We start from the raw sequence: 27,382 nt of genomic DNA on the forward strand, positions 1-27,382 counted from the left end.
TGTTAAAAATACTAATTTTTGGCGTTATGAAATTTGTGAATAAACCCGAATGAGCCCTTATGGAATGCCTTCAGTTAAAAAACTAACCCGTTAGCTGAGAGAGAGGAGACAGCTCACTGACAACTGGCTTGCTTTCTTGGCTTCTTTGATTTCTTCTTCTCTTGTTTGGGTTGTGCACAATGGTTCAGAGAGCACAAGCTAGGTCAAAACTATTTTCACATCCCATTTGTTATCAAAAAGATCACAAAATTCATAAATATTAATAGCAATTTGAGTACAATTGGCAATAATTAAATAATCATCGATTTTGTATGCGGAAGCACAGGAAAACAACCTGAATTTTCAATCTCATCCAGCTTTAGTTTGGCCAAATTTTGACGGTTTTTCACGCTCTGCCCTTCGAATGTGCGGATTTCCAGTGACAGTTGATTACAGGTTCCCTTGACTTTTGGGAGCTCGCAATCTAAGCCAGCTGTCTCCTCTCTCTCAGCCCGTTAGTAACTCCAAATAATCTTTTTTGGGATCGCTCTCGAATACACTGTGATAAGTTTGGGAGGATGGAGCGGAAAGTGAAGGGAGAAATAAGGTGCCATATTAGAGGCCATTTTGGTACTCAAGCAACTATGTCCTTAACGTTTGTAATGTTATAAGCCATTTTATGAGACGTTTCGAATCATATGGTTTCCGTTTGTTTACCAGCTTTGAAAGTTTCTGGCGGGCCGATTTATTTACGTTTCTTCTAGCGCTACATTTGGAAGGAGCATATTCAATAATGGTGCTGGTGGCAATGCAACAAAGTTTTTAATGTTCGCATGTAAAATTTAAATCAGTAGGCAGGGAAGATATTTTTCATCTACGTTACCTGTAATACATGTAAACCGGGCAGAAACATGCGCTGAAAGAGACGGGGAAGTCATCGGCAACAAAAATGTGACCAGCGCCATTCAGATATCATGCTAGTTTTTTCAACAACAACAATGAGCGGCCCGCCAGAAAACGTCATTCGAACGTCTCGTAAAATGGCTTATTGACAATTCGGGTGACAGTTAGAAGTTCGGCAGTCAAAACTTCGGCGAAGTTCGGCGTCGGCATTCTAATTTGGTGCTTCGCCGACGCATAAGGATTGCCTTTGGTGGCGTCGCACTTCGGTAGAATGCCGACGCCGAACTTCGGCGAACTTTTGTCGGTGGTATTTCATTTCTCTTATGAACTTCGGTCTAAATTTAATCTGAATGCACAATATAAGTGTAGACAGCGGTTTGATTTGAAAACTTAATCGATTGGTCACACGCTACGGTGGTGACCAATCGATCAAGTTTTCAGCTTGAACGGCTGTTTAGTTCTCTAGATATGTGCTCTTGAAAATTTGAGTTTTGGCATTGATGCATCTTCACCTTAAGAATAGATTCGCAAAATCTTGGCTATCGACAAAGAAAAATAAAGTTTTCACAGTGCCTGTAACCAACGTTAGCCCTTGGAATAAGATTTGTAACGTCTGTTTCAGACGTCATCCCGCAAAACCGTCCGCCGCCGAAAGCGAAACAGAAAAGCCATCATTCGTCGACGAGAGGGCAAAGATCTGCACCAGGTAAACAAAAACATTTTCCTAAAAATTCTCCGCCTAATTTTGAAATTTACAGCAATAAAACCCCCGTTAGACGAAATACGGTGAGCAGTAAACGTAGAAGCATACAAAAGATGTCGATGGAAGTTGATACCGGTTACGTGGTGAACGACTCCAGCTCGCTGCTTCCGGGCGGTGGCTTCACCAAAGCCTACTCCAACAATTTGCCGAGCGTCGGAAGCGAAATGCTTTGGAACTACGTGGTCAACTTGATGCGGTCGGCCAGCGAGAATCCGGATCTGGTCAAGATTCTGTGAGTACCGATATCGTAACATGCCTCCATACCGGAGTTTCAACGAACTTTTCTGTGTCAAATCGAAAGATGTCAATCCAAAAAGTGACACCCTTCATGTCTGCCAAGTTTTTTTTTGCTCGTCGATTGGCAGTGACAGCTTGGAAGTCAAAATCATTTTGATTTCCTTCTGTTTCGGATCGGGAGGATTTGGTATGGAGGATATTGTTTAGCTTTGGACGGTAAAGTGACCTGACGTCCCGCTTTTCGAGGACAGTCCCGCATTCTGACCATTTGCAGGGCTGGTAGCGGGTGTCTTAGAAACGGTCTACTCTAATGCAAGTCTCAAAAAAGACTCTATTTTGAATACAAGGTCCCTAAAGTCTCTGGTTTAAACCAAAAAGGAACCTCAAGTCTTTATTTTTATCTACCTTAGTACCGTAAGGACGCCATTCACCGCTCATTGAATTATTTTGAAAAATATGAACAAATTTTCGCAATAAAAGTCATCAACATGTATTAGTATACCAGAATGGATTTTATCCGAGTGAAATTCATATGATTTATTTTATATACTATTTATAAAAAAACAATTTTAGGCTGTTTAAGGCGGTAAACATGAGTTGAACAATGATTTTATTATGGCAGATCGAAAAATGCTTTTTAGCTGCCACGCTTTAATATATTGTTGTACTATAGTACAAAGATAACAACCAGCTAATGAAAGTAAATTAATTCCAACTAGCTGTGTATATACCCAAAATACCCAAAGCCAAGGCTGATCTCATTATCCAATTTAGTTATCACATGACGTCCGTATTCAAAACAATAAAAACAATTTGAAATAGTCAGATTTATATCAATTAGTTGGGTGGAAGTTGATTGAAATGGAAGTTGGATTATCTTTTACCCGACTTAAACCAGTGACCCCCCGGGAATAATTCCAAACCGGTTGAACAAAGACATCCAGACGATTCCATTCGAACTGAGGCAATCCATCAAGAATTTCCGAAATGTTACCAATTTGAACTTTTTCTTGCTGGATGGATACGGGTTTAAACGACATTTTATGGCCCAGAAAATTAAGGATTTTTTGGCTCTAAAACTTAAGATTTGCACTATAAATCAATGTACTTTTGTTTACAATGCTCTACACTAAAACTACAGATATCACCGCAACACCGCGCGTCCCAACGCGGAATCTATAAACTACATTCAGTGAACAACAATGCACATGGTGAAAAAAATGTTTATTTGTTTCAATCAATAGTGTTAGACGGTTTTCATGTATTGCATTCATTTATGCATTATTCCTGAATTTTAAGATTTGTCGAAATAGAAATTCCTATTTAATTACCTAATTTAATAATCCGAAGTTGAGAAGTAGGCTTGATTCCAGTAGGGATGTAACGCCAGGAAAAGAGTATGCGTAACCTGTTTTAGTGGTAGCCTCAAAATTCAACATGTTGAGTGCTAACAAGGTCAAAATCCAAGATGACCGCCAGATTTTTCATTCCAAATAACATTCTTTTGAAAAATCATCCACAACAACAGAATTGCTTAAAAATTTCTCAAGGCGTTATTCGATGAGAACAATTATAAACTTTTCCAAGAATTCTTAGATAAACTCCACCTGGAGTCCTCATTATGTTCTTCAAAAAATGTCTCTAGCATTTCATCAAAATATTATTGCTGCGGTTTAAACACTTCACTAATAATTTTTCAAATACAATTTCCTAATCTCCATGGTTTCTAAAAATCGTCATTCAAGGTTCCACACCTGTTAATACTACTGCAATTCTTAAAGTTATTGCTCCGATAATTTATAGATTAATTTCTTCAGAGATTATGTCTGAATTTCTGTAAAATGCCTTGAAGGACATTATTTCATCAAGGCATACTTAGAACTCACACAAGTTTCATCAGAAATTACTCTGATTTTTCAAAATTTTCTGCAAACAAATCTGAAAATTTTCTTGACATTTTCCTGGAAACATCCTTGGATGAATAACTGGAAAATAATCTTTGAAGACTTCCTTGGGGTTTTTACTAAAAAAAATGAATAAAAAATGGAATCAATCCTAGGGAAATCAATTAATGAATCAACGGATAACTTTCTTAAGAATTTACGACTTTCTTGAAAAATTTCTGAAACGATCTTTGGAGGGATTCTTGATTGAATCTTCGAAGTAATATATTCGACATGATAAAGAAACAACCAATATGATGAACTTTTGAGCTAAAATCATGATTTGTATTAAGGAAACCAGCTGTGGTAGATAAAAAAGTGTAGTTTTAATAGTGCGTTTTTTCTTAGAATAATGCCGATTGAATTCTTGTAAGAATTACATAAAAAAGTTCGAAAAAATCAGAAAACAAGCTCCTGAAGAGGTCTTTGGAGTAATATGTGAAATCAGGGTGGCCACCGAACCGGGAAAAACGGGAAAAGCGGGAAAAAGACGGGAATTTGAATCCATCGGGAAAATGACGGGAAAACCGGGAATTTGACATGATCACCGGGAAAATCATTCTGAACGAACATCTTCAACCTCTAAATCTACAAACCACTAAAATAAGTTGTAAACGGTTGATATGGTTGATGGTATTGCCATTAGGCATCGGTAATCTTGGTATTTAAATAATTTAAACATTGATGATTTATCTTCTTGTAGAAATAGTTTAGTTTGGTACACTATAATTTAAAAAAAATATTTTACACTTTTCTCATTGGTAGGCAATGTTTCGAAATATTTTATGATTTTGTTCTCTTACTATCAGGGCTTGATTTTGTTCTAACTCTCGCATAACTTCTGATCTCGCCCTATAAGCCATTGGTAACCATGTGTGTAGCTCGTTGTTTCTGAGCATTTGAATGGATTTTCATGCTATTTAACAACGCTATGGGGAAGAAAGGATCATTATCTACTTGCCCGTGATGTTGGTTTGGATGCTTATTATTTCTTTTGCTCAGAAACAACGAGCTACACACGTGGCTACCAATGCACACTGGGCCAGGAGCAGAATTTAGCCAGACAAAACCTCTAGCGCTTTAGGAGTGCATTTTTTCGGGTTGGTGTCAAAGGAGACTTATCTTGAATTTGTTTGTTCTTCAATTTGATGATAAAAGTTAGTTGGAAATTTCGCCGCATAGGTGGCGCTGCGATGCAAACTTTTTTGTTTTGCGTCCTAGAGCTTTCGCGTCTTCGACAATGTTTTAGAACGTGTAAAAATACGACAAGTTGTCGAAGACACCAAAGTTCTAGGACTTTAAATAACAAAGTTATGGTACAAAATGTGTAAATCACTTAAATTTAACGTTTTTTCTACTTTTTACGTCAAAAACGTAAAATGTTTCATTTTAACAACCATGCGTCGCTTAATTTCCATAACATGCATATACTTTATGAAAAAAAAAATCTTATTATTGTATAAATATTTGAATTTTTAAACAAATTATTGTAAAAATATGATAATTTTTAACATAACTTAACTCAAAAAGTTGCAAATTTTTGCAAAAACTTATCAATGATCCCAAATACGCTATATTTCATCTACCAAATGTCAAAGTTTGCCGGATGTATATTATGGTATATTGGATATATCTGAATTCAAAATAACCACCGTTTTCATATAAATAGAATAGACTTATTATCAATTTTATCATTGTACTACAAGATTGTTAGACACATTGCGTCAGTCAAGTTTTATTAATCAATTACTTTTTATTAGTCAGGTGTTACAGTATCTAGATATTTTCATATTGTTGTGTCATCTCCAGCAACTGTCTAATTAGAACTTCGCTATGGCATGCTATAATTCATTTTTTACATCCTGTTATGACCGCGTCGAGACAGTTCTCTCTGACATAAATCACAATTTGCAAATCACTAGTATCAAAATTAAAGTATTTGATTAACAAATCTTAACTGACGCAATGTGTCAAAAATCTTGTAGAATAATGATAAAATTAATAATAAGTTTATTCTATTTATATGAAGAGATGGCTATTTTGAATTAAGATATCTCAAGTATATCAAAATATACATCTGGCAAACTTTGACATTTGGTAGATGAAATATAGCGTATTTCGGTACATTGATAAGTTTTTGCAAAAACTTGCAACTTTTTGAGTAAAGTTATGTTCAAAATTATGATGTTTTTACAATAATTTGTTCAAAAATTCAAATATTTATATAATAATAAGATTTTTTTTTCATACAGTACATGCATGTCATCGAAATTAAACGACGCACGGTCGTTAAAATAAAATATTTTACGATTTTGAGGTAAAAAGTAGAAAAAACGTAGGATTTAAGTGATTTATACATTTTTTACCATAACTTTGTTGTTTGAAGTCCTAGAACTTTGGTGTCTTCGACAACTTGTCGTATTTTTACACGTTCTAAAACATTGCTGAAGACGCGAAAGCTCTAGGACGCAAAACAAAAAAGTTTGCATCGCAGCGCCACCTATGCGGCGAAATTTGCAACTAACTTTTATCATCAAATTGAAGAACAAACAAATTCAAGACAAGTCTCCTTTGACACCAACTCGAAAAAATGCACTCCTAAAGCGCTAGAGGTTTTGTCTGGCTAAATTCTGCTCCTGGCCCAGTGTGCAATGGCTTTTAAGGCGTTATCTCAGAGTATGCGAGAACTTATCAGATTCAATATTTGGAATAAGAGTTTCAAAACTTCCTGCAGAAAGTTTAAGTACTCAAACATATTGGATTAATAATATTCTCAAGTTAATCAATAATAATTCAATAAATCCGAATATTCTTGACAACAATGCTTCAATTAAGAGCTACTAATAAATCATTAGTTATCTAAACGACTGAAAACATAATAAGTAAGGAGATAAACATACTTCAACATGTGCGGCTTTGTTTCATCCTTACCTTAATAGTTTAACCTAACCTTAATAGTTTTAAATTCATCAAGTTCAATTTCACATTTTAGTTTAAGATTTCACAAAACTTTGCTTCTTGTATGGCGTTCTAATCCACGGTGATGGCGTCGAGATGGTGCTTCACGGCGAGAAAGAGACCGATGTCGCTATCCTATTCCTCTTTTATAGTAGGTGTTCCGGAAGAAGGTTGTTCGCCATGATGAGCTTCTACCTACGTTTTGGGCGTTTATCTCAACCGATGTCGACTAGATGTGATGCTGTTGCTGACATATAGGTGGCGCATAGTTTCGCTTCGTGGTATGCAAGAACAACTACTATATAAATGAAAATGCAATAGTGTGTGTATGTCTTGAGTTGGCTTGAAAACGGGACTACCGATTTGAACAATTCTTTTACTTTTGTTTTTCTCAAGGGCTCCGACGTGTTGTGGGGAACAATATTTTTGAAAATCTTCCGAGAAAACGTAAAATGCAAATTTGACATAAACTTGGGGATTTTTTTGTTGCAGAGCCTCTGCGGCCTACTGAGCAATAAAACGTATGCCTGGACAGCTAGTTGTTGATAAATATGGGCTTGGTAGCTTTTGGTAGTTTTAAAAAATCAACTTTATAGTTGTTTCAGTTTTTTTTTTATTCCATGCTAATTGTATGGGAGTCAAAAAACAAACCAATCTTCTACGATTTTTTTTTCATATTGGACGGAGAATGACCTATATAATACTGTTAAAAAGAGAAGAAATATAAATACCGCTTGAAACAGAATTTTTAAGTACATTCAATAAAAAACGCCCAAAGCGTCACTTTTTTGTACTTGGGCCCTTCAATTAATAACCAGGAAAATTTTGAAAATTATACCGGGAAAACCGGGAAAAAAGCGGGAATTTCAAAATGGATATTTGGTGGCCACCCTGGTGAAAGAAATTTACAGTAAAACGACCAGTAATACTAGTCGAAATGTCTCAAGAAATAAAAAAAAATCTTAGAGAAATGTATGTTTTGAAGAATCAAACTCTCTTGTCGGTTTTCCTCGGTCTTTTTTTAGTTCATGTTCGATTTTTTTTCAGGCAAGGGTTCTCTAAAGTTCTCATTTCCAAGACTGTCTGTCGCTACCAGCCCTGATTTTCACAAGATATCAACTGAACTGGCAAAAAATAAAAAAAAGCCCTCCAGAGAAATATTCTGAGTACGTCGCTGGATGTACATAAATCTGAATCCCATTTTAAGGGAAAGGTCATTTTTTGTTCAAGATTTGTAATTCATCGCCAGCTTTTCAGGCGAACCATGACCTAATACTTTTCCCAACCTCCTCCTCCGTAGCACTTATGAGGGCGTCGCTGAGTCGGTGGCCTCTCATTAAGTAAGTGCTACATCAACATTTCCTTCCCTTATCCCAAGTTTCGGTAAAGGTGGGCGTGGCCAAGAATAGCAATATTCATGAGCTTGGTAATATTGTCCAAGATTGGGTCCAGGCTTTTTCCCCAGCCTTGTCTCTGAAAGCGGTCTGGATGAAATTATCAAACGAAATATTAATGTTGCTAGTATCCAATCTACGAAGTATACCGTAACTACGCTAACGCTAACGCTAAGATTTGTAATTTGTAATTTGAACTTTATTATAAACGATAACCTGTTAGTTGAACTTTACATCAAATCAGAATCAAAATTGGATCAAATAGAATATTTTTTCAAATCTGATTTCGATGATTTCAGATCATTTTATAAAAATTTTATTGTGACAATTATTTAAAAATCACCAAATTTCTCTCGTATTTTGTGAAATTTAGAACAAACAGATAAAACAAAATATTAACCCTCTAATACCCAACCCCGCCTTTAGACGGGGTACACTTTGGAATTTTTTGTATTTTTTCATAGCTTGGAAATTAAAATGATTTTATTTTTGGCTTAAACCTTAACTCATAACACGCATATAAGAAAAGTTTTTTATGATTTTTGAAACATATTTGTATTATTAAAAATTGTTTGAAAAATTGTATTCTTATATAACCTACAAATACCTGGGATTCATTTAACGTGTATTATAAAAAATCGTACCTTTTATATTTTTCTACGATCAACCTACCACAGAAGAAGAGCCTGATGGTATTGAAATGATTTCAAATCTGTTTTTCCGTTAGTTACACGGAAAATAAAAAATGTTCCAGAAAAAAAATTAAAATAATCATATTTTCAAAAGTATAGTAAAAACTCAAATTTTTATTATTGTCAAAAATCAGTATCCAGAAGAGGCTTCAAGAAAAAATTTAAAAGGATAGGGATGTTCAAAAATAAAAATAATAAAAATCAAAAACAAATATTCATAAATTTGCGAAGAAAAATAAATCATTGCCCAAACCAAATATCAGACAATTTCATTTCACCCTGGTGCGCTAAGCGTGCGTATAGACTACGATACGATGCCTCTAAGTAAGGAAAGACCTATCAAAAAAATAGAAAGAAATCACCTACAAGTTTATCAAAAAATTGCCTTTTTCGCTAACGGATTAGCTACCTGGTGTACGAGGGGTCCACCAGCTTGTGAAAACCGAAAGGACCTTCTCGAGTTTTAGCATATACTAACGATCAGTGACATAAATTTGGAACTCTAACGAAGGGTTCCGATAGCGGCCTGGTTTCAGCGATATTTTACCTTCTGATCTAATGATTCTTGTCAAACTACTGCATAATGCAGCGATCATTTATCGAAGTCATCTATACGCCGGGAAAATATAATTTTAAGCTGGTGAGCAGATTATAAACTGAGGGTAGGTTATGACTTTTGGGCACAATTTCACATTTCAGGTTCAACAATTAGTTACATAGGTAGATTTCCCTATATTCCCCTGCTTTGATGTAATGGATATTTTTAACTGAATTGTATTGAATTTTCAGGCAAACAATTGGATCCAGCAAACCGGATTTCAACGACGACTCAATCTGTTACGTCCACCTGAAGCGGGATGATCGAGTTTGTGTGGTGAAAGGTCAGCTCACCGTAGGATCCGACGGTGGCGAGGTCAAAATCTATCAATTGACCGCAACGGTGGATGAGAGCGAGGACCGGGTTTTGTCGGTGGAATGTAGCGAATGTATGGAAACCGGAGACTGTCGACATGCGATCAGCTTTCTCACTTGGTTGCACAGAAAGAGCGAAGGGGACGAGAGTAGTGAAGTGGTGTGCTATTTCCGAGGTCCACTCTCGGCCGAACTCGAAAGCATTCCTCCGAAACCACCACTGAATAAGACAAAAGCGAAGAATTTCATCCGGGAAATTGTACGCATTCTACAGACTGAAGACATTGATTGTCCCCTGAGGTGGAACTTCCCCGGCCCACACAAAAAGTTTAGCAATCTGTCTATTCACGAAATGATCTTGATGGCCGTGAAGAACAAATTTGACACAGCTCAGTTCTTCGAGGCTGCCCATCAGATCATTACGGCGTCGCAAAGCGCCCTAGCAGATAAGACTAAATTCACTCCAAAATGCAATCCGTGGTACCTAGAGTTGCGCTATGCCCGCATCACCAGTGCCAAAGTGTCTGACTGCATCAATCTGAACGTAACCCAATCGGTCCTGTACGAAACCATCCTCGGCTGTCACAAAGAAATCGATCCGAACATCCAGCGGAAAAAGCTTGCCGTTCGTCAGAGACTGGAAAAGTACACCAAAACCAAGTACGAAAACTGTAAAATCACACTAAACCCAAACTATCCCATAATCTTCGATGTCCCGGACGGTATTTGCCAATCGCACGTCATTGAAATCAAGTGCCCCAAGACGCGCGATCACATGCAAAAGTACGTCACGGAGAATGGCTCCATCTGCGAGAAGTACTACATGGAGATCCAGATCCACATGTACATGCAGGGCAAAACGGCCGGAGTGGTCTGCGTGGCCGATCCGGATTTTGAGAACAACAACGAAATCTACATGCACTCGTTCAACCTGAACCGGAACTTTGCCGTCAACAAGCTGAACAAGGCGATGGACTACTGGAAGAACATTGTGTACCCGGAACTGATCAACAGCTGGACGGAATAGGAGTCACAACCGAGATAACAAGTTGGAATAGTGAGGCAATTTCTTTCAATATAGATAAGCTACATTTTAGTCGACAAAAATACTGTATAACTCTTCGATGATTGATCGCGATGACCTTCGGTTTTGTCTTTCTTCTACAGAACACACGCTCCTTTAGTTTGATATGGACAATAAATATCTACGGTGAGGCAAACACTTGCTACTCAGAGTTTCTCGCGTCCTGATTTGCTGCATACAAATACAACATTGTAAGCAATCTGATATTCACGTCGTTAGGTGTTTTATTTCGATGACTTTCCTTGATGAATGTTTGCTCCTGAACGGCGTTGCACATGGACTGGACAACCTCTAGCTACGGGACTTCGCGGGCAGTGGTGTTTTGTTGCACCTGGTGAAATCGGCTTGGAAGCACACATTTGGTGATAATCTGTAGGAAAATGAAAAGAATAGCATTAGTTTTAGAAGCATTATTGTGGTGGTCTGCAATAATAATATCTATTCCCTTTTGATTTAACCTTGAAGAAAAACGAAGTAGGTTCCTCATCAATCCTTTCGAACCTTTCAGTCTACCTCTATATTTGAGTATAATTTTTGTCGATTTTTGAACAAATATATGTATTATGTACAAGCTTTTCAATAGTATTTTGAGGTGATTTGGGTCTATTGTAATCTAATAACATTGTTTACGTATGTTCAGATAGAAACAACCAATCAGTCAGACTGTAATGTAACCGTAACTTAATATCATACAATTGTTATGCACTCAGTCACCGCCACTTAGCATTATCTGCGAGAAACTTTCAGTAATAGGTGATTGACCGCTCTATTATTGCCTTAAGATTACTTGTGCACAGTTCCCAAGTAGGGACGTTCCGATATTGCGAAATATCGATATTTGTTTCGATACGATTATCGAACCAAAGTATCGATACCACCGATATATAGATTCAAAATATCGATATATCGGAATATCATATGATATATTTCAATGGAGCAAAATACCTATATCATTTAGTGACCCTCCGTTGAGTTTCCTAAAATTCGACAAAAAAATCTTTGAATACTCAAGATTGTTGCTTTTTTGACCGAAATTACCATAAATATCTTTTAATAACATATATTCTAGTAGAGGTGTCAGCTACTCTCGTCCAACCATGCAAAGAATATCAGATCGTTAAACAGATGCGTAACAATCCGACGAGTCTACTGTTGGGTGTAAATAGGTATCAGGTTAATTTTCCTTTCCCATCCCTCAGCTTTCGCAAGGACATGACCAAGACAATTCCCGACTGCTGAAGGATGCGTCAATTTCGTCTAAATTTGTCTCAAATCTTTGTCTATAGTAACTGACGAGAAAAAGGGCAACCCTCATACAGCGGTCTAGGGCTGTACAACACGAATCCTTAATGTTTGTGCTTGAAATGACCGACTGTAAGCATTCGATGTCACGATGTAGGGCGAACTGTCAACAATCGTACTTTAGATATTCGTGTGTGCACTAAGGACAAGCGAGGGTTCAAGGAAACATAAATAAACCAGACGATTCATTCGTATTGTAGACTCTCAACCGACTAGTTATACAAATTACAGTAATATCACAAATAAAGTTAAGATAAAACAATACTAGAGCTAATGCTAAAATCCTATAATTTATTTCCATATATCAGTTTACGATATATCGGAAGGATCGATATCACCGATATATTGAATGGAAAATATCGATACCAAAATATCGAAAATCGAAAGCAAAATATCGATATTCCGATATATCAGAAGTATCGGAACGTCCCTATTCCCAAGTAGCCAACTAGCACTATAATTCGCCCTGCGTGCTATTATAGTGCTATTATAAAGCTGACATGCTCTATATTAGCCGTATAATAGCTCTATAAGGCCAAAAAGGCGAATTAGCGGGCTAGTGGTTACTTGGGTTAGTCTATAGACCAGGAACATATAAAAGCCCAAATTTGCTTACACTGTAGTTAATAACCGAATAAGGTAGTCGGGGCGGTTTGGCCAATGGGGTGGAATAAGCACCCCTTGAAAAGTGCATAGAGTAAGGTGGGGCAAAAGTTCGAGTGGGGTAAGAGTTTCTTTTTAAGATTTCTAGCTCAATTCAAAACAAATCTTATACAGTCACCCCACGCAGTTGAATCACCCACAATTTATGAATCAGCTGACTTCAAAAGACAAAATTATTATCAAACTTGTCACAAAACATAACAGAATTATTTTTACTGATGAGAAACTATGTGTAAAAATAATTCTGTGATGTTTTGTAACAAATTTGATAATATTTGATTTTGAAGTCAGCTGATTCATAAATTGTGGGTGATTCAACTGCGTGGGGTCACTGTAAATGTCATGGTGGTTCGAGTGCTATTCAAGTAAGAGATATTTAAATAAAAATATCATAAAAATCGATTGAGATTTGGAAAAGTTGTGGCTATTTGTTGTTTTTCGACGTGAATATTGTAATTTTCGGTCAAACTTTCGTTGCATGGAACCAATTGAAGATAAAATCTTTTTCAATATTTTATGTAAGGGCATTTCTAGGCCTATCATAAGGTTGTTTTGAGGTGTATTAGTTTTTGCATAAATGCTTGAAAACAATTTTTGGCCCATAGTGGGGCAAAAGTTCGACCCATGTATAAAATCACGGAAAAAATTGCAAATTGCCTAAAATCCACATAAGGTACCGTGGGGCAAGTGGGTAATGGAATTCGCATAGTTGAGATTCTTCAAATTCTAGAGACTTTAAATTGAAACAAATGAGGTCGTGTATATTTTTTAGTTTGACTCCCACCAAATATAAGCAGCATGCTTAAATTGATTTTTATGAAAAATTAAAGAAAAAAATATAGAAAAAGTTTTTGAAAAATGTCTCCTTACTTTTCACTTGCCCCAAAAGTGGGGCAAGTGAAAAGTTTACCGTTTTGAACAATAAATTCAAAAACAATCAGTTATATTCACGATTTCTATTAGCTTTAACATTTGTTAAGGCTTCCCAATGAACAATAACATAAGTAACATGTAAACAAAGAAAATGTTATTCTTTACACTTGAATTTTCTTCGGTTCAGTTATGTTAGTTGAAATGATTCGACAACATTATGACTGCAACATTTCCAATGTTAGTTCTTACATTATAGGACAGCAATTGCATTTCTGCTCTGTAGAATTTCCACCGCTCGTTATTTGTTTTTGAGAAAGTCGGATATGACGTCGGATAACTCTTCGGGAGGAATCAAATGGAATCCTTCAATAACGTATTTAGAATATTTTTTATGTGGATAGATCTATACCCCATTTTTATGTTTTGAACTAGCTTTACATAGACATTCCACGAGATTTCCGTGTGTTCTATAATATTGCAACTTTTCAATCAAAGTCTTCCTTTCAATTGGCTGCCCGAAGTAGACATATTAATATTGTAATGTTTGGCAACATATTTTAGAGAATCCATGATTTCTAACAGCTTTTAACACTATACTCCAGTGTTTCTTGAATTATCAGCACGTTATGTTTTTCTATGATAATTGCGAACCATGTTTACTTATGGCTACTTAAAGAGAAAACACAAATTTAATCTCTAATGATAAACTTTTCACTTGCCCCACCTGATTAGAAGATTGACGGTGTTTCAAGTTGGTTATTTTTAAGTCTATGTCGAATTAATTCTAAAACATTTTTTATTGCAGTTTGAAACTGTCACAGAGGACAACTAAGAAGTGGTACAGGAAATTATTTTCCGCAACTTTTTTCCACTGAAAATATTAAAATAAGATTGTACGCCGCCAACTTGTTACGGAGTAACAGTTGACAGGTTAACAATTTTTCGCTCTATTATACAATAATGGCTGAAAAATTTCAGAAATTTCTTACCTATCGTAATGTTCTCAATTTCCTCGAAGGTTTACACATGAGTTTGAAACATTAATTCACATATTCAGTAAAATATATCAATTGTTTTCACTTACCCCATTTACCCACTTGCCCCGCGGTACCTTATTATCTTCAAATTTAGTTAAATTTGTCTGATCGTGTGAAAACTGTCACTAAAATTTTGAATTTCCACTTAGTTTTGCGAAAAACTGCTATTTTTGAGTATATTACAAAGAACCCAGTTTTGGGCAATTTTTTGATGAAAATTTAGTGTGTATTTTTCGTCAAACTTAAGTTTATGGCTGGTGTAAAGTATGCCTGTCATAAAAGGATCGATATGTTGTGTTTTAGCCAGCGAACTTTTGCCCCACACTAGATTCGAACTCTTGCCTCACTCGTGGGGCAAAAGTTCGAATAAGACAATCAATTTTGAAACTGTTATAACTAAAAATGGGTAAATATTTTGACATAAGTTTGTTCAGCAAAATTATAGCCAATATGTTGAAGGTACACTGTATGGTATTTGTTTTGTTTTAACTGCTATTGTTTTCCTGGAAACTTTGATTATACCACTAAGGTCGAACTTTTGCCCCACCTTACTCTAAATTCTTGAAATTTCATCTGGAATAACATGCAACCCCAAAGCTGGTGAGGAAATGAAACAATAGACATGTTATAAGTCAGTGTCCAAAACTCAAAGAAAAAGAAATAAATGATGTTTGAAAAAACTGCCCATGTTGCCCGAATGGTTTTTTTAAATTTCATCATTTCAAAATGATGATGTTTGAGTGTTAGAATGTTCTTAAAAAAATATATCTTCTTGCACGGAGTGTTCATAAATACTAATAACTTTCAAGTGTAGTAACAAAATTATTAAATTTTTAGATTATATGAGATTATTTTGCAATCAAAAATGGGGTGCTCATATTACCCCATCAGTGAAAAATCGACTCGAAAAATGACAAATTTTGAAAAATCAATCATTCGTCCGTGAACTTTGTAAGACAAAGGAAATCGTGCGGATCTAGTGTATCCATCTAAAAATTGTTGGAAATCATGCAAACATTCGAAAAATTCATAATATTTTCTGCACTTTTAGAGATGTACCGAATAGCACTATTAGGCCTTCGGCCGAATACCGAATATTCGGCCAAACAAAATCTGAATATTCGGCCGAATAACACCCGTATATTCGTCTAATTTCTGTAAAACAATACTTTCAATCCTGGATAAAGAAAAAAATGAGTTTGCCAAAGTAGGGAAAGCTTCTACGGTGGAAAATTGAACGAATTATGAATGCAAATGAAATGCAATGAATGCAAATGAAAAGCTTTTGAAACCGGTTGTAATCACAAAAATAGTAAATTCCAAAGATTTTTCTTATTTCTAAAGTAAGGGATCTGTACACTCATAAAAATCCAAACGTCATTGCTACGTGAAAAATCACGTAGATCATTCCAAATTCATTTTGTCTCATCTTCACCTGACCAAGGTAATTATTACTAGAGCATATATATATATATATATATTTTTACCGAAGCTACCCGTCGCACTTACGTGAAGATCACGTAGGCAATTAAATTCATTTTGACATCGCGTTCATTCTCATTTCAAGTTTAAAAATGGTGGCCGCTTGTTTTTCCAGGAGTGGCTGGACTTTAAAACAACTTTTGGATTGATTTCAAGGTAAATACAGGGACTCAATTTCATTTTCGTACCGGGCACTGTTTCCATATCAAGTTGGTATAAAACTATTAAATGATACATGGACTTCGATATACTTTATCAATAACGAAGGTCTCAGGTGTCATCTATTGTTTGGCAATGACAAACTGTAGTAATTTGCTTAAATCTTGAGAATAATGGAAATGTATTGAGTTTGTGTCTATAATTGATCCAATTCCATTTTCGTACACTTAACAAAAAAGATATGTACAACATTCAAAACAAATTTTTAATGGACTAGATGATTGCTTAAGTTCTTCGTTGTGTTGTTTAGATGCAGTAAAGTAAATTTTGAAAATTTTTAAGCGGACATATTTGAAATTTAAGTAAATTTATGAAAAATTCCACTTTTTCCATGTTTTTTGCTATAATATTTGGTAAGTCTATTGTTTGCCTTACATTTTTTTCAACATTACGTCCTTAAGAATAGTTGCGGAGAATATTGCACAAGTTTAAAAAAATTATTAATTCTCATAATTTTACCTAAATTTCATATATGTTCGCTAATAAATTGTCCAGGTGTACTTCACTACATCTGAACATCATAACAAAGCACTTCAGCCATCAAATAGAGCTTTTAAATTAAGTTTTGGATGTTGTGCGTTTGAATTTTCGTAGGTGTACGACTATGGAATTGGGAGAATTTTAGACATAAATTCAATACTTTTCCATTAATCCAAAGATGAATGTAAATGGAAACATTCTGTGATTGCCAAACATAAGATGACACCTATTACCTTCAATGTGATTAAATTATTTTAAACTCAATACATCATTTAAAAGTTTTTTACTAACTTTATGTGAAAACAGTGTCCTGTACGAATATGAAATTGGGCCACTGTATGTGTTAGATACCGGAGAATATCAATATTTTAAAGCTTTTTTTTATATCTGTTATAGCTTTCGAAACATAGAACAGCAAATCCGAACAAATTTGTGTCTGTTCTAATGCAGTTGGACCATGGATGCCACCGTGTCGGTCAGTGGATATTGGACACTATCAATTGAATACAATATTAATACATTTGATTCGCAATATCGATTGAATACAATAAATACTCGAGTTCTTCTTGTTTGTTTTATTTTTTTTTTCAAATTGAAATACCGTTTTGTCTCAAATTCCGAACAGACTCATATTCCGAACACTCGGTTTTTGTATGGCGATTTGGTTGAAATATTTCGCTGAAATATGTCACCAAATAACAAGGAAATGGCAGTCAGTTGCAATTCAATTTTAACGTCTCCAATATAATTTATACCGCGGGATTAGTGATGATACTCTAGTTTAAGACCAGTAGAACAAGCTCATATTAATTTATTTGCCAAATAATTCATTTGAATACGATTTATTCGTGCTGTTCGGAATTTGAATCAAGGTGTTCGGAATATGAGACAGAATGAACACAGTGTTCGAGTTTGAATCAAAATGCTGTTCCATACTTTTACGTAAAAACAATACTAAAACTAATAAAATCAAAATTTTCATTGGTACACCCAACAGCTAACCGTTAGACTTTGCGACGAAAATAAAAATTTACACAAATTTCAGCCAATATATGCCAATCATATCCATTTGAAGTCCCTGTTGGCCTTAAGTGTTCGGAATATGAGTCAAAACGGTACTATTTAATTGGAGAAGCCAATGCAAAGCAGAATTGGGTTTCATTTAACTATACCGATAAAAATAAATGAAAATATCATCTAGGATCCACTAAAGCACTTCGTAGAAGCTACGTGAAAATTCATGTGGCAGCTACGTGAAGCTTCGATGGAACTGATGAGGTCTATTTGTTCATGCGTTCATTCAGTGGTACCTATGATCCACATAAGTGCTACGTGAAAAGTGCGATGGAAAAAAAACCACGTATGTTTTCACGTAAGAATGACGTTTGGATTGTTTTGAGTGTAGTCTATTGCTAGCACTTTTTATCCCAGGGTGGCCACCGACCCGGGAAAAGCGGGAAAAAGACGGGAATTTGAATCTACCGGGAAAAACCGGGAATTTGTGAAGATCACCGGGAAAATCGTTTTGAATGATCATCTTCAAGCTGTAATCTACAAACCAACCTCCAAAATAAGTTATAGAAAGTAGTTACAGTTAACTCTCCCTTACTCGATATTGAAGGGACCATCGAGTTAGGGAGGTATCGAGTTACAGAACACAAAACCAGTGCAACTGCGATCCAAGGGACCATCGAGTTAGCCATAAAAACCACTTTTTACTATGATTCTCTAACTCGATATCAAGATACGGAATACCGAGTAAGGGAGAGTTAACTGTATGTTTAATGATATTGCCATAAGGCATCCGTAATTTTGAACAAATATCTTTCTAACATTAATGATTTAATGTCTACATATTTCTTAAAAAATGTTTCACTCTTTTGCTAGCAACGTAGTAATTTTTTTTTTTTGAATTTTTGGTCTTGTTTTGTCAGGGCTAATGTTTTTTCAAATTTTCTCTAACTTTTTGTACTCAACTTTTTGAATCGAAGTTTAATTACTTATTGCAAATTCGTTTAGCACTTTTCTGTAATTGCTGAATACCACAACTTGAGTGAGCTCTAAATAAGTGCTTCTATAAGTGTGGCCTTGTTTTATCCATACTTGAACTTATTTGCTTTAGAGAACTCTTTATTTTTATAAAGAAAATTCAAAGGATTAAGAATTGAAATAATTTCAATGACGGTAAAGAACTACTTGGGCATCTTGATGATTTACTTAGGCACCTGGGGCTTTTGGCGACCAAATTATCTGAAATTCAGCACTAAGATGCACTTTAGATGATTATACACCAAAGCCAAACCTTGAAATTTCAAGATAACGAGTCTAGAGAACCAAACAGAGCTCTGAGCTGAAATTTTGATCGTTTTATGATCACCAGAATGCAACCAATCCATCAAATTTTCAATGCGAACGGTTTTCAGGTTCTCTAGATCTTGAAACTTGAACATGAAAATTCGAAGCTTGGCTTAAATGTTATATTGTAGGTACATATGGTTATAGCATTCAAATTAAAATCAATTCAATTTCATGTAGTGTAGGATCTGTTTTATTAGCGCAATTAACAATATCTTTCCTATGATATAAAGCTCCAGAGCTCCATTGATTTTCGACGAACGCGAGACAAATCGATTCAGATGAATACTATACTATGCCATAGTTTTCAGAATAACATTCTATATAGATTAGAACAATCTAAATTAAATTACTATGGAAAAACAACTAAAAAAATTTAAACCGATTTAAAAAAATGTTGCGGTGGTTTTCATGCAAACGGTTTAGGAATAGTCAATTAAAGTCGTTGGAAAGAATGGGTCAAAAACCGGGAAAATTTTGCAAAATATACCGGGAAAAAAGCGGGAATTTTAAAATCGAAATTGGGTGGCCACCCTGTTATCCATTTCATGTTTTATTAAAGAATAACCAAATATACGTCACTAGATTTCTCATCCGAGTTTTGGAAGTGTTTCAAAGAAATTGGAACAATTAGACTGCAGACCACTGACTAGCATAATAAAGGAAGAACGAGAGCAGGTGTCTCGAACCAAATAATATTGAAAGAATGGAAAGTGCTAATATATGTTAAAGGTTAAAATTAAAAGTATTGAGTCCATACGCATCAAACTAGTCTAGTGGTACCTTACAGCCCCAGAAAAATGATTATAAAGTTATCAGTACACTATGGCAATTATTTGGCATGGATTGATACAGAGCCACCCAAGTAACCACTAGCCCGCTAATTCGCCTTTTTGGCTTTGAAGGGCTATTATACGGCTAGTATAGGGCATGTCTGCTGTATAATAGCACTATATTAGCACGGAGGGCGAATTAGAGCGCTAATTGGATACTTGGGCAAACAAATGTTTGTCATCGCATAGATTTGGTTGGTGTTGAAACCGATGTTTGTCTGTTGCTTTATGCCTAGCGAAATACCTATTTGCACCTTTGGCAATGCTTGTAATTTTAGCTTAAGACTCAATTGCAGAGAGCACCTTATGTATTGAGCAGCATCGTAGTCACCTAAATGCCATATATTGGAGCAATTCTCACATTTATTAATATTTGACATCAAACTCCTTTCATAGAATGCATGAAACGAAAATTTTAATGTACCACCATTTGAATAAATTCTTTGATTTTTTTTAAATTTTCTTAATTAGTTAATTTTGTTACTATTCGGTCACTATTCGGCCTATTCGGCCGAATAACAGAATTCATTATTCGGCGTACCGAATATTCGGCAAAAACAAAATATTCGAGATATTCGGCCTGAATATTCAGCCGGCCAAATATTCGGTACATCTCTACTTTTATCGACTTTTCCTTAAAGTGGCCAAACTGCCCCACTTTTCCCTAACAGTTAATGTAGTTAGTCCGTACGCGTCCAGTTTATGTGAATAGTTTACAATACAGTACAGTGGTTGAATAAAAAAAAAACAATCAGAATAGTAGTTGAAGCTAAGTTTGCAATAAATAGCAGTATCAATATAGCACACTTTGTGTGCCAGTTCTTCGTCAAATGAACGTTGTGTAATCGTTCAGTCAATTCGTGCAGTAAATTCTGCTACAGTTCCCATTGTGACCGCGACTATGAATGAAAGGTGTCGGATAGATTACGACTACCACACAGACGCTCTTATGTGCGTAAACAAACATAATTGTAGAAAATTGGCATGCTTTTTGGCTCCCATGCAATTAGTATAAAACGGAAAATATTGTGTATTTCTTTCACAACTATTGTATAAGTTTTTATAAGTGTGGAAACGCTGATAACAGTTTGCTGTTGCATAAAATTGAGCTGGTGTGTTTAGAGGATTCATCGATTTCATTAGATAACATCTAAACAGATAACTTTGAATCAACAATTTTACGCCACAAGGCTTGGTTCGTGGCATTTCTGCCTCCTCGGTTATTCCCCATGTTTGCTAAATCGTTGGATACTTGATCCGTCCACCTAGCTCGCTGCGCTCCACGCCTTCTTGTACCAACCGGACAAGAAGCGAACACCATCTTTGCAGAGTTGATGTCCGGCATTCTTGCAACATGCCTAGGCTGACCATAAGCTAACCAGATAAAAACGGGACAAATGAGGAACAAATACGGGACATTCTTAAAATGTAAATAATGCTCTCAAAGAATACCTACACAGCCCTTCCTTAGCCCAGCGGTAAAGTTCACGGCTGCAAATTAAAGCCATGCTGAGATTATCCGGATTCGATTCTTAGTCAATCCAAAATCTTATCGTAATGGAGTTTTCCAAGGGCATAATATCTTCATACTTGCCACAGGACATACGAATGCCAAAATGACAAGCTCTCAGTTAATAGCTGTACAGGCTCTGTGCCATTGGGGACGTAATGCCCACGAAAAAAAAACAACATTAAGACTGCATCTTTTTATGTTTCATTTAAAAATAGTGCGATTTTTTCTCATTCTAGGTTAGAGAAATTTCCCCCTTAGGCAAATAAGATGGACATGTTTTCATTATAACGACCATACAATACGTAGATTGTTCTTATTCTTTAAAACAATCCACTCTTTTCAAAAGTCAGTCTAAATAATCAAAAGCAATAGTTAAATCGTCCTTTTATATAATTCAAAATGATTGTTAGGTAGTGTATCTATGACAAGATCTATAGGTTTTAGAAGATAGATTTGAAAAATGAATTAAATCTATCAAATCTACATTATTCAAAATCTTTTTTTTTTATTTTCATTGAAAACCAATAGTTAGTTGATTTTTTATCAATAGTCAATAGTCCGTTGGGTCACTTTTTATGTCTAGTGAGACAAATGAGTGTATAAATTCATTCCAATCTACAACAGCGATAGGCGTGAGCAAGGTATCTAGAAGGGAGGTAATCCAATCTGCCAGATTCTTCATTCCACCATTTTTAAACAACAAGTGACAGCTGGCGACTTTGTTGTGGTTGCAGTTCAAGCCTCGACAAGAATGTTCATGGACGCGCGAGAAAATTTTCACTCAACTGCTGTTACTGACAGTAAACAACCCCTAACGATTCCATAGAAACGATTGATTGAAGAACAGAGTACACAAACCGGCCAGCCAACCAGCTCGCCAGCTGTCACTTCTAATTCCCCTGCAGCTGACCTCACTTCGCACCCACTGACTGCTTAGATTGCTGAACCTCCCTTCAATAAATCTTGGGCGTGAGTTTCACTGGCTTCGCTGACCGTGATTTGCTACCGTTGCCTACTGTAGTGTGAATCTCAGAACTTTTCCCAACTCTGGTTTCCATCGCCCGCAGTACTGAAGAAGGGATTTCCCTCGTCGCCCTGACCTCAGCGCCATTAAGGTTTTTGTCGACCACCTCACGAGCGTCAAAATGCTCCCATCCTTATCTCTGCACATCCTGTGGCACGAAGCCGTTGCGGGATGCGTTGAGCTTCTGATAGAACTTACGTGTTTATTGAGACCGGCACAGCTGTTCCATCTCCTCGCACTCCGTCTCCTCCAGGAGGCGTTTTTTCTTCCGAAAGAGGCGGGTCTGCTGTTGTCATTTCCGTCTATAACGTTCCACGTTCTACCGGGTCACTTGCTGCAGCATGACCGCCCGCGCTGCATTCTTCTCCTCCAGAATCTGCCTACATTCCTCGTTGAACCAATCGTTCCGTCGACTCCATCCCACGTACCCGACGTTGCTCTCAGTTGCATTTTTGACGGCTGCTTTTATTGTTCTCCAGCAGTCCTCAAGAGGGGCTTCATCCAGCTCACTCTCTTCCGATAATGCAGCGTCTTTATCATCATCAGTGCATTCGAAGTGTGCACGTTCATTATGCTAAAGTTGAAGAACAAACCTACGATGCCGAATCCGCGATCCTTCAGCACATCAGCGAGTATGCGTGTGTTTCCGATGAAGTTGGGAGATACACAGTGCCTATAACTGCGTATTTGTAACATTCGACAAAAGTAGGCATTGAGTAAATGGAATACCAAGTGTGCTTTTCATAGCAGTATGGGAGGAAACCAAAATTTCTAAAAATTACCAAGAACTCAAATGTGCTTATCTGAGGCTAAAAGTTTGTACAACTCATATCACATACTACCGTTTTGATTCATATTACGGACACTTAAGGCCTTAGTGAAGTATAACTCAGCATAGAGCATACAAAATAAATCATTCTGTATGATTTCTCAGCGTTATCGAGCGTCGGAAACCCTTAACTTCCGAATGGTGGGTAAAGAATACAGATCTGCAACTTCAATAATTTTAAATAAATCTAAATGTGTGGCCATTTCATGATTCTTATTCCGGACGCTTCCTGACTTTTGCCTCATATTCCGGACACTTTGATTCGAATTCCGGACAGCTCCTGGAAATCATTATTAGAAAAGTCAAACCATCAGTTTAAGTCGTCAAGCAGCTAAAGAGACGTCTAAGGCAGTCAGACACTATCAGTTTGCATAGATTTCTATGAAAAAAGGTTATTATAACAAGCCTTAAAAGTGAGAACTTTTGCACAGCAAAAATTGAAACATTTCGTCTGAAATGTTTCCCATACAAACTAGAGTGTCCGGAATTTGAAGCTGTCCGTAATATGATTAAAAACGGTAGGTGAATAGTCAGAAAATAGTTCTGGTGGAAATTTCATAGCTACTACATTACGGGGCTCATGTATAATCTCAAAGTGACTGTTATGCGATTACAATAGCCAATGTGACAAAACAACTTGATATTTTTTTCAAATTTTTTAGAACAATCTCACAGATTTCAGTAAGTTGACCGAAAGTATTTATCATTTGATGACGCTCCACGGTATTAACTCGAAATTGTCAAAAATGTCGAATATGACAAATATGCAGTTAGTTATGGGCAGTACAGTTCCAAGTTCCACACAAGTACAGACACTCCAGGTTTTCAAAAGCAAACTCCTTCCTTTCCTGTCTGGTTACACGATCTTCCCTAAGGATGTTCGCACCCCGGCCAGTACCGCAAATAGGTAGGGATAGGAGTTGCTGAGCAGGAGGTTAAGGACCATACAAAGGGATCTATTTTATTCCTTCAGGAATGCGAGACGCCATACCCAGCATTTACCAACCTTATGCTAATCTTATTTTTACATCAAAAATCTTATATTTAAGATTTTTGTCGTAGGCAGTGTTGACAAACTTACACTCAAAGCTCGATCAATGAGCTTTCCCGAGAAAGCAAACTCATTAGATATCTTCAGCGAAAATCTCATGCTTTATTCCAGCAGTGAGTGTCAAAGAGCAAGACAGTCAATTGAGCGTGATGAAAGAGTGACAGAGAAGAAAAATTTTTCGTGACGTCACCATGCACGCTTTTATGAGTCGAACAAATGAGCCAACTCATCCATGCTTTTGACTGCTGAATTGCGTGATTTACACATGAAAATTTTCAATCGTGAGCTATGAGAATTTGAGTTTCTCACAACACTGAAGGAACAAATTTTAATATTTTCGTGAATAAAACAGTTTTTACATATTTTTTACGGTTGTGGCTAGTTGAAGCATCCTTTATGAGGTCCTAAGATAATCGGGGTCATTGTTTTATACGCTCCTATTGCCCCGTATTACTTGCATGGTACAGAGAGATGTACTATAATGCTAATGTTGTGATAATATTCAGATTTAGTATATTATAAGCAAACATGTCTATTTTGTATGAAATATCGCTATTGGATTTCATTGATTAAACGCTAACTGTCTAAAACCACTTGTTTTTTTCTTACCTTACTTAAAATAACTGCGTTTAATTTACAATAAATACATCCTACGTCAAAGAGAGATTCCGGACTTGCTCAACAGCCTACGGGATGGCGGCGGCAACTAAATCGCCGACAACTCCTCGAGCTCCATCAGTTGATCCGGTTCCCATAGTCCACCGTAGGAAATAGCCTTTGCGTCTGCAATCATTATATGGTTGTGGTGAGACATGTTGGCAACAAAGTTGAAATTGAAATCAGATCAGTTGAATCAGTAAATAACATGGGTGGGTACAGTATTGGACAATAAATTTTCAATTTTTACGAGTTTCCATACAAAATCATCAATTTTAGAGTCCGTTATAAGATTTTGACGTTTTGAAGTTTACCTGTACACGATGAAACACGTGCCAAATGTACAAATTGAAATTGAAACTGCGAAAAGAAACCACGTGCTCCGGTGGGGATCGAACCCACGACTCCCTATTCGTGTTCAGGTAAACTTCAAAACGTCAAAACCTTATAACAGCAAGATTCCTTAGGCGAGAATTGCCTACAACTTGATCATTGATTAACTGTGCAATTTTAGAGTGTTAGATTAGAATCGTTCATAGATCAATTTCAAAATATTTGTTTGAGTTAGTTCTAAAATCACACATTCAAAAGCAATAACGGCTTTACTGTAGTGATATTTTTTTACAAATCGGCCCATACATAACTGAAAATACCGAAGTTGATCATTGGAAATTCCGAAAAGTTGTCAATTTTTGTTCATCACTGTACGTGGGCTTGATACTAACCAATCGGGAAACTTGCGCCCTCAGCGACGAAACCGCATCCATCGTGTACTGGACCTTCTTGCTCAGTTCATGGGTCTCCGATATCGATCGGCGATCCTCGTTGAAGATTATCTGGTTCGATGGGATAAGGGAAAAAACAGAGAAAACAAGATACAGCTTAGTGATGAAATTATACACCTTTGGAGCAATGCAAATTGCACCGCATGAATGGGGCTTCATGTTAAAAGCACAGACAATCAGACGTAATACAATTTTCTATAAAAAGCCTGGTGATCTTGTTGCACGAAATACTGTTTTTGTAACATAGTGAACTTGAAATGAGTGATCGATGGAATTTTCGTCATTGCTACGTCTGTTTGTCTGTGCTAAAAGGGTCCCAACGACCGCCGAACCTTCTCTAGTTTAGTTAATCGCGTATCGAGGCTATCGTAATCGACGTCGTTTTCCATATCTCTGGCTTCGAACGCCACATCGTTGGTTGGTTCTGGAAAAAAGCGGATAGACTCTCAGTATTGCAGCTTTTCATCCTTTATACGCAAATCAGTGATAATCGTACCAATTTTCTTACAGCTGTGGCGATCCGCCTGGAGCATGAATCCGTCCCGACAGGTGCAATAGTAGGATCCATCCGTGTTGTAGCAGGTCTGGTCACATGGTTTGTGCTGTTTGCACTCGTTGATGTCCACCTCGCACTGTGGTCCGGAGAATCCCGTAGAACAGGCACAGGTATCCGGAGCCGTGCAGCGACCTCCATTTCGACACTGGTTTCGACAAATGGCTGTTGAAAAAATTAGAGGGTTTTGGAGGTCACGACGATTAGATCTGTCAATTAGATGATAAATCAGCGTGCCACTTACGTTTATGACACCCTTCGGCAATAGTGCCGGTAGTTTCCCAACCGGGACAGCATGCGAACACCTCTCGCTTGACCTGGTGGTAAGTTGGCTCATAATTGGTACTGCTCGATCGCGATTTATATTTTTTTTTTGCAAGGCGAGAAAGACATGGAAAAAGAGTAATAGTTATCGCCATTAGCCACGCCGCTGGTAAGGTGCCCGATTAATCTTGATTGATTCCATCAATCGTGTTGACAAGTGGAATGTATTTGCTCGTACAGCTATCCCCTGATGTAGGACGTAGTTCATCTACGCGGTTTTCATGTATGACGGTTTCGAAGATTTCCATATAGGACGGAACCGCGTAGATGGAGACCCGTAGCTTATGGGATTTTGATTTATTAGTTCTAACATGAAATTTCTTGTTAACGAAATAAAAGGCCCATATCATCGACATTTTGGAATCCCATATAAGCAGCACTATTGTACACGAAATTTTTGATTTAAATAACTCAGGATCCTGACTAATTCTGCAAATTTATTCAGTATGACTAGGGCTATCATTGATTCGGATCGCTGTTTCTCCCGACGCTATCATCGGGTGATTTTCCATCGCTCGGTAATGTGAACGGTACGAT

The 27,382-nt window shown here is 36.7% G+C and overlaps 2 protein-coding genes across 4 annotated transcripts in view; one reads left to right on the forward strand and one right to left on the reverse strand.

The window, feature by feature from the left end:
• The first annotated feature begins 1,422 nt into the window (after positions 1 to 1,422).
• On the forward strand, positions 1,423 to 10,972 carry LOC5573764. The gene is made up of 3 exons (XM_001654743.2): positions 1,423 to 1,588; positions 1,641 to 1,877; positions 9,659 to 10,972. Exons 2-3 carry the CDS (start codon positions 1,699 to 1,701, stop codon positions 10,806 to 10,808), a joined length of 1,329 nt encoding a protein of 442 aa, XP_001654793.1. The 5' UTR covers positions 1,423 to 1,588; positions 1,641 to 1,698; the 3' UTR covers positions 10,809 to 10,972.
• The window catches only part of LOC110675656 (epidermal growth factor-like protein 7), a 93,697-nt gene continuing 77,212 nt past the window's right edge, over positions 10,898 to 27,382 (reverse strand). For 2 of the 3 annotated variants that reach the window (XR_002499680.1, XR_002499679.1), the window contains 6 exons: positions 26,766 to 26,866; positions 26,465 to 26,686; positions 26,301 to 26,392; positions 25,909 to 26,019; positions 25,136 to 25,309; positions 10,898 to 11,235 (listed from right to left, as the gene is read on the reverse strand). Coding sequence is in view for 1 of the 3 variants with exons in the window: in XM_021841222.1 (XP_021696914.1) it covers positions 25,262 to 25,309; positions 25,909 to 26,019; positions 26,301 to 26,392; positions 26,465 to 26,686; positions 26,766 to 26,866 (574 nt within the window). In the remaining 2 variants the exon portion in view is untranslated. Of the gene's footprint in view, positions 11,236 to 25,042; positions 25,310 to 25,908; positions 26,020 to 26,300; positions 26,393 to 26,464; positions 26,687 to 26,765; positions 26,867 to 27,382 lie in introns of those variants that run through there. The other variant, XM_021841222.1, reaches the window with a different exon arrangement.

Source organism: Aedes aegypti, chromosome 2 (genome assembly GCF_002204515.2).
Source record: "Aedes aegypti strain LVP_AGWG chromosome 2, AaegL5.0 Primary Assembly, whole genome shotgun sequence".
Classification (NCBI taxonomy): Eukaryota; Metazoa; Arthropoda; class Insecta; order Diptera; family Culicidae; genus Aedes; species Aedes aegypti.